The sequence below is a fragment of the Mytilus galloprovincialis genome, chromosome 10, assembly GCF_965363235.1.
Source record: "Mytilus galloprovincialis chromosome 10, xbMytGall1.hap1.1, whole genome shotgun sequence".
Lineage (NCBI taxonomy): Eukaryota > Metazoa > Mollusca > Bivalvia > Mytilida > Mytilidae > Mytilus > Mytilus galloprovincialis.
Window position 1 is genome coordinate 75,599,330 of NC_134847.1, and position 17,560 is coordinate 75,616,889.

At 32.6% G+C, this 17,560-nt stretch overlaps 1 protein-coding gene across 1 annotated transcript in view; it reads left to right on the forward strand.

Moving 5' to 3' along the window:
- The first annotated feature begins 255 nt into the window (after positions 1-255).
- Positions 256-17,560, forward strand: part of LOC143048398 (synaptotagmin-9-like) — a 31,311-nt gene continuing 14,006 nt past the window's right edge. The window contains exons 1-2 of the mRNA XM_076222076.1: positions 256-792; positions 2,026-2,846. Coding sequence (XP_076078191.1) covers positions 756-792; positions 2,026-2,846 — 858 coding nt within the window. The 5' untranslated portion in view covers positions 256-755. The remainder of the gene's footprint in view (positions 793-2,025; positions 2,847-17,560) is intronic.

Here is a 17,560-nt window from a genome sequence, read left to right on the forward strand (position 1 = left end):
GGTTTTGTCACGGTACTAAGATACTATATACATTGTAGTAATTATCAAAATAAAAAAAATCATTTCATGGAAATAATAGATATATCACCTCTGTGGTAACCAGCATATTGCACTATTTATATTATGCATGTAGCGTTTAATTTTCTAATGGAGAATATTTTATTCCCTCAGATTATTATCTCCACGTATCAAATTAAATCAATAAACGTTGAAACGCAACAAAATATGCAGTAAAAATGTATCTAAGCTATTTAAACAAAACCTTTCTAAACAAATATTGTAGGTACGGTCCGACTTCATTGGAAACAGGTTAATAGCATTTTTTACCTTTATTAGTTTCGGATGATAATCAGGAGCGTTATTGTCTCTCAGTTTACAATTCAGTCTGTAGGATTTACAGCCATGCAATAATTATTTATCGGGATTCTAGTATTGTACGTATACATAATTAATATACAAGATACGACATAATATCAATAGTCTTGTGAACATAACAATGCCGTCGTAAAAACATATAATATAAAATATATTTTGCGTAATATTTACAAGTGCAGTGCAATTAACTTTTAATGTCTTAGTAGATATTGTTTTCTGTACCACTGCATAGTTTAATAGGATTACTCGGACTACTAGAAGTTGTTCATATAGTAGACATAACGCCATTGCAGAATGGAAGTTTTATGCTACGTTTACATAAGATGACATATATAAACATATTTATTTAGTTAGATTAGCAGGTTTGCATACCGAATAAGATGAAGGAACATTCAGATGGTCACCAACCAGAAACTGGTAAGTTCAAATGATAGTTATTAATGGTTAAAACTTATTTCTTCTGTCGCTTACTTTGCGTCCAGTGGCATATATTGCAATTTATACAACATGTACTATCTTCAAGGTTGGTCATCTGGGACGAAGGACTAGAATTTGGAGTGCCACTTACAATTGAAAACATATTGGATAGGAGCTGGACATTAACCTTCTAACATGCCACCTACAGACCACTCCGGATTCTTGTTGCAAAGACTCTGTAACGTGAAAAACACACACCCTATACGAGGAATCAATTAAACGTATGGGACAGAAGAGGTCATACATGTAGAATGCTCATATTTGATACCCTGACCAATTCCGTGGGTATTATCATCCCAATTTAGAATTATACTACATCCATTTATAAAATTTAATCCATTTACTACCTACATGTATTTTTACATTTTTCATTAGTTGTGCTTGGACTGCTTATGATCAAGTTTGTGTACGCGAGACATGTATGCATTTTTATTAGATTAGCAACAACGCAATCATTCAATGCTAACGCTTGAGGAACAAGTGGCAAGGCTTAAACTAATATATGTTATATTCATATGCGTTCTTTAAATGTTGTATCAATGGTAATTTTAAAAATACTCTTTCACAATCCGCGATCCACAAATTAAACTAAACAGAAAAGAAAAGAAAAAAAAAGTAAGGATCATGTTTTATGATGTTGCCATCATTGTAAATCTGGCTGCACATACATGTATGATTAAAACAATCAATTCAGATTCCTTTTTGTCCAAAATATCTATGAGCATAATCATTGTTCATGCTGTATCCCTTATACATTTCTGACATTCAAAGTTGTATGAACCTTGTTCTCATCTGATCTATACGAAGTTTGTTTCAATTTATGGACAATTAGTTTTTATTACGTCGCAGCGATAGCAACTAAGCTAGACAAAACAAAAATTGAGGTACAGAGACTTGAATAACAAACAAGTGTCCATAAAAATGCAGCAAGCTTCAAATGGCACGAAACTTTCAATCGAGTGAAAAACAACCAGCAAAATCTGTAAAATTACAAAATATTGTCCTGTCAACCAGAATAGGAACTACAGTGACAATTTGCCTGCATTTTCAAACTCAGTACAAAAACGTATTCTACAAATTATCAAAAGCAAACCAAATGTTTATTTAATCAGAGAGATAGGTCCGACAAAATACTTGGCGTAATTCTTAAAGAATCTCTAATTATTTTTTCAGGTTTATCTCTAGGATATATCTTTACAATTCTATCTGGGGTCATTGTATTGTTTGCTGCTGTTGTGGTCTATCTATCATGGATGTACTGTCGTCGAAAGAAGAAACTTCTTTCATCGGAACTGTCTATAGAAACCGATGAATCTCCGAACTCACTTCATAGTAGCAACCTTAAAATCAGTCAGAGCACCCCAGATCTAGCAAAGCAGTCTCAATCAAAATTAGACTTTTTCCGTCGAAGAGGACTTTTTAAATCAAACCAGAGACAAGCAACACTGCCAACTGTGTCGCAACGGCATCTAACATTCCAGCGACAGTTATCAAATATAGAATTTCAAATACAAAGTGTAAGACAAAAGGAACAGCCGAAACTTGGCAAAATAAAACCCGAATTATACAAACAATCGTCTGTTGATAGCATAAGGAGTGAGCATAGACTCTGTGGAAAACTATATTTCAGTCTCAATTACCTCCATGATAATGAGGAATTAAAAGTAAACATAATCAGTGCAGAAGACCTTCCTGCACGCGACTTCTCTGGTACATCAGATCCGTATGTCAAAATTTACCTGCTTCCGGACAGGAAAAATAAATGTCAAACAAAGGTACACAGAAAGACATTAGATCCAGAATTTAATGAGTCATTTACATTTTCGGCGTTATATCAAGAACTTCAAGATCGTACACTTCAGTTAAATGTCTACGACTTTGATAGGTTTTCAAGACATGATTTAATAGGTGCTGTTGTTTTAAAAGACATATTGTCCGAAGGAAGTTTAGCTAAAGAAACCTTTTTTGTCAGAGATGTTCTTAGTACAATGCAGGTAAGCTTTCAAGCATATAATTTAAATTAACTTTTACTTCTTCATGGATGCGAACCTTGTCATACGTGTGAAACTGGAAAAAAGTAAAAACTCTTTCCCCGTATTTATGAGCAATACGTTATATACCATATTCCAGAGATTAACCATATAGATATTTGGTTAATCGGAGATTATATAAGAATGGTGATTGAGACGAATATGTTGGGGGACATGAATTTTAGAATGAGATGAAGACAATTGTACTTTTATTCAAAGGGAGAAAATGGAGAGGTCTCATTGGTACTCATACCACATCTTCTTGTTTCCACTTACCTTTTGTATTATAACTATGAACTAGAATATGAAACTTTAGATGATCATAGAACAAAAGGGTCGTAAATTGTCATAGGATATGGCGTTCGTAAAGTGTATGTTTGTTTTTTTGTTGTTGTTGGTTTGGGTTGTTTGTGTGTGTGTGTGGGAGGGGGGGGGGGGGGGTGGGCGTATGACATTTGCGCCGATTTTGAAAATTTTCATTCTTTCATTTGCGCCGATTTTATTTTTTCATTTGCGCCGATTTTATATTTTTTCCTAATTGGATTTACAGGTAAGTTACAGGTAAATTCATACTTTTACATTGACTGATCACAGAGTGTAAAGACAAATCAAGTGACATTGCAATTGGTAAATGGCTATCTCAATGTTTCGGGTTACCATTCCTTTCCCTAAATGAAATCGATAACTGCTTCACATTTGACATTGTCTGACTCTCCTTCTGATGACAAAGGTCATATATTCTTAGACAACGTTCAAGTACATATTCCATAACGGTCAACCAATTCGTGATGGCGTCCATAAAATTAACGAAGGGATGATTTCAACTTCACCATTTGGAACTCTTGGTTTAATAGCTTCCTTGCGAGAAAATGCGAACTCTAGAAATGCCCCCACCAGTACGTATGCCAGACAAAGAAAAAATGGCCTTCGTTATCGACAATTACGCCAAATATAGAAGAGACGAAATCATAAGAAAGGAATATATTAGATGTGTTGCCTATACATTCTCGGCAAGATCAGATTTATGATTTGAATGTATTCCGTTTTTATGGATTTGAATGCGACACATATATTTTTAATTCGTCATTTTAGTATAAACAAAGTGCTTTTATCTTAGGTTTTTATTTCTTGATTTTAAGCAGGAGACAAGTTATATACATGTTATGATTGACAATTCATAACACATGTACAACTGGCTAACGGAAGAGTTCTTTAATAATAAATGAAAATAACATTACTGGGATGGAGAGTTGTCTCATTGGCACTCATACCACATCTTCTTATATCATTTCACCTGTAATTTACCTGTTATTTACCTGTAAAAAAAAATCGGCGCAAATGAAAAAAAAAATCGGCGCAAATGAAAGAAAAAATCGGCGCAAATGAAATGCAGATCGGCGCAAATGCAAAACGCCGGGGGGGGGGGGGGGGGGGGGGGTATAATAATTTTTGAGTGCAATACCTGCTATAAAAAGCCGATTGACAATTTAGTAATTTAGATAGCTTCTTTAAACGGTAATAAATAGATGTCGACATTCTTAGCATGTTTGATCCGGTGAGAATTTTCTTTGAATATAATAGTCTGCAAGATATATTACGATTACTTGCATGTTACCGATATGTAATATTTCAGTAATGGTATCTATATTGTCTGACGGAGGTCACCTAACTGTTTTAATGGCTAGATACTCTTAAGGTTTATGACCCCTTCTGTAGCCATTTTTTGTCGAGCCTGCAACTTTTGTTGCAGAAAGCTCGACATAGGGATAGTGATCCGGCGGCGGCGGCGTTAGCTAACTTCTTAAAAGCTTTATATTTTAGAAGGTAGAAGACCTGGATGCTTCATACTTTGTATATATATAGATGCCTCATGTTACGAACTTTCCGTCAGTCACATGTCCAATGTCCTTGACCTCATTTTCATGGTTCAGTGACTACTTGAAAAAAAAGTTAAGATTTTTTGTATTGTTAAATTCTCTCTTATTATAAGTAATTGGATAACTGTATTTGGTATGTGCGTACCTTACAAGGTCCTCATGCCCGTCAGACAGTTTTCACTTGACCTCGACCTCATTTCATGGATCAGTGAACAAGGTTAAGTTTTGGTGGTCAAGTCCATATCTCAGATACTATAAGCAATAGGTTTAGTATATTGGGTGTATGGAAGGACTGTAAGGTGTACATGTCCAACTGGCAGGTGTCATCTGACCTTGACCTCATTTTCATGGTTCAGTGGTTATAGTTAAGTTTTTGTGTTTTGGTCTGTTTTTCTTATACTATATGCAATATGTCTACTATATTTGGTGTATGGAAATATTTTATGATTTATATGTCTGTTACCCAGGTTTTATTTGACCTTGACCTCATTTTCACGGTCCATTGCTAAGTGTTAAGTGTTTGTGTTTTGGTCTGTTTTTCTTAATTTATAAGCAATAAGTCAACTATATTTGTTGTATTGAAGAATTGTTAGCTGTACATGTCTGGCATGGTTCATCTGACCTTGACCTCATTTCATGGTTCATTGATCAATGTTTCGTTTTCTTTGGTTAATGTTGAGTTTATGTGACAGTTGTAATAAAGCTTTATATTTAGGTCTATCAACACAATATCAATGATTAGTAAAGAAGGCAAGACATTTCAGCGTGTGCACTCTTGTGTACTAAATTTTCAAACTTTAATTGTATCAAAACTACAGATATAATGAATAATAGAGATAGGCCATTTTGTACATAGACCGAGGGGAAACTTGATGCAAAGCATTACTATTTACTGTTTCATTGCATTTAATAGAAAAAGAGTACTTTGTGGCAAATAAACCAAGATTTTTATAGAAAATCCACAGCCTTTATTACAAAGATTGTTGTTATAAAATTTGAAACATAGATAACTCACTTGCTTTTCTATGGGTGCTAGTGTTTATTTTTTACAAAAAGTTCTAACCAACCTGTAAATTCCAAATTACCTCGTGCTGAGTCACCAAAGTCGAGCGCACCCTAAAAGGTGTACTTTATTTGGTCCAAATTTTTATTTGTTATAACCAATAACTACAATAATAAACTTGTTTTAAGGAAATCAATGCTAGCACTGCATGCAATAATCCTATATCTATCAGTCATCAAATCGCCAAATATGAGAGTACAAGAATAAAGGTTGTGGATTTTCTACAAAATTTGCATATGTTTAGCATTGAATCAACATAAGGGTACATAATCCTTAAGAATGGGCGTGTCATGTTTGGTTCTTCTTGGCCCAGTTATATCAAAGGACACTTTTTTTTTTTTTCAAAGTTAACGGATGTCGTCAGACGACTATAATTTAGTCTATAGTGATAGCACTTTACCCAAACACTAATCAATTTCATGAAGAAAAAAAAATCTATTGCAAAATATCGCTTAGTAACAGTATCTTACAATATAATAGTTTAACTTTAAAATGTAGGACATAGTGCATGTTTATAACTGTAAAATTGATGTTCTTTACCATCAAAGATATAAGAAAAAATGGTAATTGTAACCATGAGATATGGACCAAACTATTTCTTAACACTTCAAAATCACATATATCAAATGTGTCTTTATCATGAATGTCACAATCATCTCTCGATGGAATTAAAGAACTTTCTTCACCGGACTTTGTGATTACATCTGGTGCTGTTTCGTTTCTAAGAAAACGAATCTGAGTGATTTATTGTAATTTAACTCTTCGATTGAGATAAAACAATCACAATTGGATATAAAACTTGGTGAAACAGATTTGATAATAACCTTCAGAAAGAGAAATGTATTTTATGCATGCTATGCGTAAAACAGGCAATTTAAACCTCTCGAATTACAAGGATTTATACGATTGTCTTGAATGTCACAATAATAATTTGTCTCAAATTATAGAACCAAAATATCTAACAGAAATGAGAGCTAAATATTGCTAGATGTATAAATTTGGGCACAGGACGTTTGCGCTTTTTTACCTGTAAAACGATAGGACATTTGCGCTTTAAATCTTGATTCACCTCTATTAATTTGACCGGACATTTGCGCTTTTTACCTATAGTCGTCTACTTGTAATTTTAATGAGAAGTAATCATTACGTTAATAAATTTAATTTTTATTTGTCATTAGTACGACAAATGGTCCAGAATCCTTCCATGCCCACTATAATGAACAGTTCTACTCGACTCATCCTGTAATATTTTTTTTTTTTACCTTTTTAAAGAGTATCATTGAACAACAGTCGGTGAATTACATTAATATTCATTACATTGTTGAATAGGCACCCCGGTCTAGAATTGAGAAAAAGAAACTTTATTATTTATTTGAAATGTGGGCGAAATACTAATCAGAACAGATAGCAAGAGCTAAATTTGTTCACTCCTTGTGCTTCAGTTATCCAGCCAAACTGACCTGTGATGACTACACATGTTTTATGTCTTTATAATAATAACTTTTAGCTGAATATAAACTTTAACACATATATCAATGTGCTATGAAATGTGCTATGAAACGATTTTTAAACTTTTAATCATAAGGAAAAATATAACTTAAACCCTTTAAGGTCAAACATGCCGGTCCCTAGCCAAGATAAAAGGGGAGGATAGTCATAAAAATCAAATATTGCAAAAGCACAAATGTCCTATGTAAAAAGAGCAAATGTCCTTTTTTTTAAAAGCGCAAATGTCCCTTTTTAAAAGCGCAAATGTCTTATGATATGAAGCGCAAGTGTCCAAAATAAAAAGCGCAAATGTCCTATGAAAAAGCGCAAACGTCCCGCGCCGATAAAATTTTACTGCCTTCTTTTTTTAATTGCTATGCAAATAATATAGTTATCAAAAGTACCAGGATTATTATTTAGTACGCCAGACGTTTTTTCTTCTACATAAGACTCATCAGTGACGCTCAAATCAAAATAGTTATAAAGCCAAACAATACAAAGTTGAAGAGCTTAGAGGATCCAAAATTCCAAAAAGTTGTGCCAAATACAGCTAAGGTAATCTATTCCTGGGACAAAAAAAAATCTTTGTTTTTCGATAAATTCAAAGTTTTGTATCAGGAAATTTATAAAAATGATCACATAATTGATATTCATGTCAACACCGAAATTCTGACTACTGGGCTGGTGATACCCTCGGGGACGAAACGTCCACCAGCAGTGGCATCGACCCAATGGTGTAAGTAGTTCGGAAAGATTTCAAATTGTCTAGATAGCAAACCATGATCACACACACATCATCATCTAAGTAAAATTATTTTCCCTTTTTTTTGTCCTTTTTATTTTTCGTTTTTTTAATTTCTTATTTTAATTTTTTTTTTTTTTTTTTATTTTAATTTTTTTTTCTTATGTTTCTGTTTTCTAAATATTCATTTATTTATATATCTTTTTTTCTGTATTATTATTTTTTTTTCTTTTTTCTTCAATTTTCCGTCTTTTGATCCATTTATATATATATATATATACTAAATAGATATACCATTCTATACATGCATGCTCATACATATATTTTTGTATTATATTGTTATAAATGTTAAATGGAGAAGACTTCATAAGTCTGTTTGACTTGTGTCTTATCCAATTTGTATTTAAACAAATAAAATATGTTTAAACTAAATAGTTATCAAAAGTACCAGGATTATAATTTAGTACGCCAGACGCGCGTTTCGTCTACATAAGACTCATCAGTGACGCTCATATCAAAATAGTTATAAAGCCTAACAATACAAAGTTGAAGAGCATAGAGGATCCAAAATTCCAAAAAGTTGTGCCAAATACGGCTAAAGTAATCTATTCCTGGGACAAGAAAATCCTTAGTTTTTCGAAAAATTCAAAGTTTTGTATCAGGAAATTTTTAAAAAAATGATCACATAATTGATATTCATGTCAACACCGAAGTGCTGACTACTGGGCTGGTGATACCCTCGGGGATGAAACGTCCACCAGCAGTGCCATCGACCAAGTGGTGTAAATAGTTATCAAAAGTACCAGGATTATAATTTAGTACGCCAGACGCGCGTTTCGTCATCATAACACTTATCAGTGATGCTCATATCAAAATAGTTATAAAGCAAACCATACAAAGTTGAAGAGCATAGAGGATCAAAAATTCAAAAATGTTGTGCCAAATACAGCTAAGGTAATCTATTCCTGGGACAAAAAAAATCTTAGTTTTTCGATAAATTCAAAGTTTTGTATCAGGAAATTTATAAAAATGGTCACATAATTGATATTTATGACAACACCGAAGTTCTGACTACTAGGCTGGTGATACCCTCGGGGACGAAACGTCCACCAGCAGTAGCATCGACCCAGTGGTGTAAATAGTTATCAAAAGTACCAGGAGTATGATTTAGAACACAGACGCGCGTTTCGTCTACATAAGACTCATCAGTGATGCTCATATCAAAATAGTTATAAAGCCAAACAATACAAATAATCTTTATCAAAACTGTTGGTTAGATAAAAATAAGAATAACGGACATATTTTCCTCTTGAAATCATTCAGAGTCGTGTTTTATTTGGTAGATCTGTTGTTGCCTGTAAACCTGGTGTAATCTCCCTTTTGCCTCTATAAGTCAGCAGTCGAGCAGTGATCAAGGATTCAAGACATTTTCATAGCTATTTTTTCATTCAGTGAAAAATACCCCTAGAAATATAAGTATTATAATTAATTTTTCACTATTTCAAGTATCAACTTTGTTGGCAAGGATTTATTTTCTCGATCATTAAGATCAAATAACGCGAGGCTATATGCTTGCAATTTTATCTTCCCTAAGTTATCAAAAGCGATACCCCTTCGCTAAATTTTTTTACTTCACAGTATAACGTTCCTCTGTTATTGTGCTAGAAAGTATAATCCACAAATAGTGTTGAGAACTTTGGTCATTAATAATGTAACAATATGTCCAGAGAACCAGTTAATGACAAAATTTACACACACAGTCAACGATTATCAATTACAAAAATGGTTTTGTCCGTAGCATTGATTGAAGTGCCCGTTAATGCGGCAAGGTAATTTGTCGTGGATGTCTGAGGATTTTATTGAAAGCAGACATTCCACTTATGTTCTGTGATTTATCCGTTTTTATAACCTGGATGTCATGTGACATTTTCAGCTGTCTATACTACCGTTATTAGTCATTTATTATTTTATCTCTTCAACAACACTTTCATATACAGCCGAATTAAAATTTCTTCCTGATTGTTCTGTACTTTTGTTTTATTATTATCCATCAATATTTCAGGATAACGTGATCGATTATTTACTGTTTTCTTAGAGTCCAATGACAAATAGTTCAAGAAATATGGAGGTTCTACACAGTAGTACGATCGGGAAAAAGGATGGGAATTTTCGATATCACTTGAAAACGAAGCAGGGTCTTTTGATAGGGGTAGACATTTTGCAAGTTCAAAGAGTTGTTGCATTGGTTCTTTAACTTGAAGAGATCTTAATACTTTCTTGTTATGAGACATCATGTTTCGACTCGGCGCGGCTGCGTATTTATTTGCATTTTTTTTATATACATCCCTTATAGACAAATCAGCAACCTTCTCGAACATCGGTTTAGCTACCGAACGAACGACTGAGATTTAAGGATGACAATATTTCTAAAACCATGGTGGCTAGCATGAACACAAGAAACAGTAATGGTTAACGTTGTGTTTCATAGGTGAATTTTAATATGATTTCTAAGGGAAAAAAAGGTTTTTAAACGTTTTGTTGCTATAAATAACCGTAGGTCTACTTACTTGACGGTCCAAGCTAACACCCAAATTATAGATAGTAACATACACAATCAAATTTTATAGTACACTTGGAAAACAGACACAATAAGCACAGCTGCCCTAAATTAAACCTTGTAAAATGAATTGCCTTCGGCAAGACTTCAGCTATCGTGTAGTGCAGAAATTGTAGAAAGTAAACTAAAAGCATGCTTAGAGCTCACACTTAGATTTGTTTACAGTTATACTGCATTTGTTCTTTTGATTTCTGCTCTCATTCGTTCTTAACAACAACTTGTTTCAATTTGTCTATCGGTTAATACTTTTATTTCCTTAAGTACATTCGATTTTTTGCCCTATCGCTACTCTATTACATATTTTATCAAGTTATCTAGAAACTATAGTGATATGCTTCGTAGTAATCTAAATGATTACATTGTTTATATCTTATTATATAATACTGCCATAATTTGAACTATATCTATCAATCATACCTTCATTTTCAAATGCAGTTCACATTTACCTTCCTTCACTGCAGTAACCTTATTATCCATAAAATATTTGCCACTGGGTATCAAGAAAACAAAAATCAATATTCAACCTCTGAATTTTTGTTGTTGACAATAGCTTGTAAGATGTTATAGCATGAAAGAAAATACACCATTTGCCATTACGCCATAAACGTATTGAGGTAACAATGCTCATATTGAGTTAATTTTGTTTCCTTATTTGTTTTATAAAAAGAATGATGAATTACCAAATATACTTGAACAAGCCAACTACTTTACCTACAACTGACTTTACAGAGAAAAAAATATATTCAAATCACGACCAACAAAACATTTGGTATATAGATTTGGAACAGTCACAAAAGTACCAACCTGTTTATAATTGACATATCTGGACTGTACGTCGTCATAATTAAACACAAGTAAACAGTCCAGCTTCAAATAAGATGAGTACTACGCAACATATGTTTAAATTTTTTATTATACTTCACGTTAAAATGCCATATTTTGATTGGCTAATACGAGGGTGTAAATTTACTTTATCACATGGCTGAGCGGGTGACAATATTTTTTAATGTTACCCTCTCATACAGACCAATAAAAAATCGATAATTTAAAGGACAATGAATTGAATTTACATCAAGTAATTAAATAAAATGCTTAAATTCTACGTTTTGGCTCAAATTTTATTATTTGACTATTAAAATAATAAAAATAAAAAAAAAAACATCTTGCTTTTTTTTTTCCTAAGACCCTTAACGTTGTTATGTACGTGACGTCATAGAAAATACTTTTGATATATAAGTAATCTGTTGAAGACAATAATAATAGGACCTTCGGTATAATAAAGTAAATAACACATAGCTGAGAGGGTGATAGAGCAGATTGGTACCCCTCGAAAAAGCATTGTCAACCTTGGCTGCGATTGACAATGTTTCTCGGGGTAACAATCTGCTCTATCACCCTCTCAGCTATGTGTATTTATATAATTTTCTCAATTAAAAACTAAAGTAGAAGGTTGCTACGATAGACAAATGTTTGGTTGTACACAAAAACGTTCCTAACAGGATTCAAGAAGTATCATACTCACAGTCACTTGTCTTAGAAAAACTTTATTTATTCCTTAATAGTAATGCTTATAGGAAAACAATTTCTGAGACAAGTGCCTGTGATCATAATAATAAAATCAGTATTTTGAGTCAGTTTATGTATTTAAATTCTTTATAATCTCTAGAAAATGTGATTTATAAATTGGTGAGAACTGCTGGACAATGGTTTCTATATGTAAATTTCAATATATCATTCTGATATTTACACGATAGTAATGGCGACTGTATTATCCTATGTAAATGTACTGTTGGTAAAGTAGGAAATGCTTACCCTCGGGAGGCCTAGTTTCAAGCAAGTTATTTCTGCTTCTATTTGATAATTTGTTTCGTATATATAATTCGTCTATGTCTGTATCTAAATGAAGTCGTTCTTCTGTGTATTTTTTATTTGTGTTTTCGTATATGTTTATGTACTATAACTAGCCATTTTGAAGCTTTATTATGAAGTGGGAATAAGTTGTAAATATGAAGTTTTAACAATTGTTTGTCAATTTTAAAAGGATTTGTTGATAGATCGGCTCGAGACTCGAAAACGTCCTTTGATCAATGACTACTCAATGTTCAATATAACCGGAATATCAAGTCAATCGGGAAATTACAGAATTTCACAGACAGTAATCCTTTATTAATAATTAATAAAACTATATAGACAACATCGATTGAAACTACATTAGTCTCTTTGAGAGGAAAATTATTTTGTATTATGGATTTAGACTATCAAATATATAGCCAAAAATAGAATTATTATTTTTCAATTTTAATAATGAAGAGGGCCATGTTCATACTTTTCTACTCACAAGAATGATAGGGTCAGTTACGGTGAATACCATTACTTCAATCAAATATCACTATCATACATGTATCTGCTGCAATAGCTAAAGAATGAAAATATACGGTTTATAACAACATATGGTCATCAAATGTAACAACCATTGTTACTTAAAAACAACAGTAAGCTATTAATACGATAAATTGTATGAATCGTAGATGAAAGCTTGTCTTTTATTGGGAAATCAAAGGTCTTTATTTCCAAAGCTGGACTACATTTTAAGCAACATTATATTGGAGAGTACGAGTGCAATAGAGTACAAGGTTTACACTTATTTTGATCATACACATATAAAGTTTGGGTTCTCACCGATAACTCATATTTCGTTTCATTTAACTATTTGTTTTATCTATTCCTTTTTAGACATGGCGTTGTCAGTTTATTTTTGATATATGAGTTTGGATGTCCCTCTGGTATCTTTCACCCCTCTCTTTTAATCATAGTTCTATATTCAATATGTCACACATGGTTTAATGACAGCCAACAGTATCTTATTTAATATGTTTACCCTTAAAAAAGTAATGACATCGTTTAACCATTGACAACTTATATAAATCCTCACTGACCTAGTTGGTTGCAATAATAAAGGAGGGAAACATATTCTCCTTTGGTTTTTCATGGTATTGTTGACATTTAATATGTTAACCCTGTAGAAGAATTGATGACATTGTCTTACCATTGACACAGTTATATCAATCCTCACTGACCTAGTGGGTTGCAATAACGAAGGAGTACCATATATGTTCCTTTGGTTTATCATGGTATTGTTGACATTTAATCTGTTAACCCTGTAGAAGAATTGATGACATTGTCTTACCATTGACACAGTTATATCAATCCTCACTGACCTAGTGGGTTGCAATAACGAAGGAGTACCATATATGTTTCTTTGGTTTATCATGGTATTGTTGACATTTCATCTGTTAACCCTGTAGAAGAATTGATGACATTGTCTTACCATTGACACAGTTATATCAATCCTCACTGACCTAGTGGGTTGCAATAACGAAGGAGTACCATATATGTTCCTTTGGTTTATCATGGTATTGTTGACATTTAATCTGTTAACCCTGTAGAAGAATTTTTGACATTGTTTTACCATTGACACAGTTATATAAATCCTCACTGACCTAGTGGGTTGCAATAATAAAGGAGGAAAACATATTCTCCTCGGGATCAAAATGGTATTGTTAACAAAATTTTGAAGTTTTTAAATACTAAGGCTTTTCTACATCAGGAATATATTACTTTAGCTGTATTTGGCAAAACTTTAAGCAATTTTGGTACTCAACGCTCTCCAACTTCGTACTTTGTTTCGCCTTTTAAACTGTTTTGGATAGGAGCGTCGCTGATGAGTCTTTTGTAGACGAAACGCGCGTCGGGCCCAAATTTAAAATTTTAATTCTGGTATCTATGATGAGTTTATTTACATTAATATGTGTACCCTTTAGAAGAATTAATGACATTGTTTTATAATTGACAACTTATGTGAATCCGCTCCTAGTGGGTTGCAATAATAAAGGATGAAGGCACATTCTCCTTCAGTTGAACATAGTATTGTTGACATTTAATCTGTTTACCCTGTCGGAGAATTGATGACATTGTTTTATCATTCAATTTGACACAATTATATAAGTCTCACTGACCTATTTGGTTGCAATAATAAAAGAGTATTAAAAATATCTTCTTGGGATGAACATGGTATTGTTGACATTTGATACAAATGTCAGATGATCAATAGACGCCATACTAGATTCATTAGGCAAGTGGGTTTTATGGATGTTCAAACACGAAGTGAAAACATTGTCATATATATTGTTGAGAAAGTGACAGACCTCATTGTTCTTAAATTAAAAGCAAGTCCAACACATTTCTGAATTGCATACTACCACAGCCCAATATGTGCACCGCTAAAGGTTCTTTATTTTTTATAAACATCCGAAGGTGGTTATATAAAATTGAGAATGGAAATGGGCAATGTGTCAAAGAGACAACAACCCGACCAAAGAGTAAAAAACCATCGAAGGACACCAAAAGATCTCCAATAGAGCGAGAAAATCCCACATCCGAAATCGTGCTTCAGCTGGCCTATAAACAAAAATGTATAATAGTTCAGTGATAATGGAGGTCATACTAAACTCCAAAACATATAAAATTCAAAAATCTTAGGTCATGGCAAACTGCATTTGTTTGAACTTATATTATAAGTATTTTTTCCAAAATCTGTACGATAAAATTCTGAAAGGTTATCAGTTAAAACACTGTTATAAGTTCTCTGAAAATTGTTTTTCATTGGTACTGATATAAAATCTGATATTTATAAATTAGAACTTGACTAAACGAGAAGCAAAAGATGTCAAAGGGACCTTCCAACCCATAAGCCGAGAACAAACTGACAACACCATGAAAAAATAAACCCTCCCCTGTACCTCTATTCATTGTGTAATATTTTTATTTGATTTGCATTGGAATGTTGCATCTTTAAGATTTTGAATCTGCGAGTAAAACAAAAACAATGAAAACACCCGCTTCATGTTTCCCCCTTTAACTTTGAAGGACATTAACCATCATACTTGCTAGAGCATAGTATGGGTTATTCATGCAAGTGTGTTGCTGTCTCGTTAACATATACCCAACCTCTCCTTTTCTTCATAAAACAATACAGCCCAAGTTATATACAGTTTGTTGTTAGATTTTGCAATGACATTTCTTATATTTCTTAAATTGGAATATGACGCGTACTAGGGGTTGAAATGAAATCATTACAGCGAAATAAGCTAATCTTTTAACTGTAAAAATTTAGCAAGGAAAAATTTAGAACGTAAAAATGTCAGAATGCCGAATAAGGCTTTAAAAATATTCCATCGTGTCACAAACATTTAAAGGTCAAATGTTATTTTACTCAAATCAATCACGTCGATTGTAAATTCCAAGTAATTTACATATTTGATTAATTAGCTGTTCATTGTATAGCTCTGATTTCTCATTATTTTGTTTTCAATATCGTGTGGTGAACAAACCTTTAAAGATACTTTTCATTAAAAGATTCTTGCATGCAAATCATTTCAAGAATGTAATTCGTGAAATCACCAAGTTGAACATGAAAGATTGTGTTCTAGAACAAATATGGTAGGGATTTGCGTAGAGAAACATAAAAATACATATTAGAAGTATGTTCGTTTGTGTAAAACTTTTAATTTCAATGAAGAGACAAATATGATAACTGAATACAATAAACTGCAGCTTCGTTAGATAAATACTGTGTGAATTGCTTCCAATACAAAGCGTCAACATGCTGTATTAATCTTCAAAAGGCCTGTGGAAGCTAATTTTCAAGCAGATTGCATTGTAATGCAAATATAACAAAGTACCTAGTCAATTAGTAAACTTTAAAAATCTATAAGGACATTAATCAATTGTAAAACTTCAATCAGACGTTGATAGTTAAATGTGGGTTGATAAAAAATGCATTAGCTCTCCAAGGTTAATTGTGACAAATCACAAACATGTTCGGATGTTATACATCAAACTAGTCAACTAGAATGATACAGTCGTTGAAAAAAACATCAGGTTAAAATCTGTTTAAAGTTTTCTGTATCGCTCATTTTGATATAGCGCTGATCCCTGTTGCAAATCCTGAATCATTTATATCAACTTCAACCAACTCCTTGGTTATCTGTTAAAGGAATACACTTAGCGTCAATTGATTGCACTAGTTGCATCTTGCGAACATTCAAAACAAACTACATATTGGAATCCATTTGAATATCAGATAGTTGCTATTACGACAAGGTAACCAAATGTCCTTGTCTTGGCGTTGGAACTTTTGTATTCCTGCTGTAGACAAGATGAAAATTCCTATTGACTGTCTTTCAGGTACTATCTGTTGAAGATATAAACTCTTTTTTCCAAGGAAATGCTATGAGGTTTCTTTTAAAAATATTAGCCTAAAGTCTAAAGAGAAATAAATTATGAATTAGTAAGATACATCAGGTATTACATTTGGTATATATGAATTATGACAAATTAATCTTAAGATAAGCAATGTATTTACAGTAATGAAAAATACATCTCATAAAACATAAATGTATAACAAGAAGTACATGTAAACAGGTTATGGTCAACTAAAAATATGTAAAGACCTAATATACTCTTGTAATTGCGGCTACAGTGGTACTTACAGATTACACCACAGGGACTGCATCGAGTGTGGAACGATATTTCTCGAATCGAAACAATTAGATATTTAAATTTAAAACTTGGCTTGTTGATCTTTATTTTAATAAAGAATTATTGATTAGCATGAAATACGGAGGACTAAGTTTATTATTGTGGCCAACTTTTATCTCTAATTCAGAATGGTCAATGAACAAATGGTGGTCTTTCTATATGACTTCATTATACGTGGTCGCTTAAAAGCGTTATAATTTTTTTAGGTTATGAAAAAACTGTTTTCATTATTATATATAGTAATAATCAGCAAACATAAAAGTCTTAATTTACGCTTTGATATGTATTATA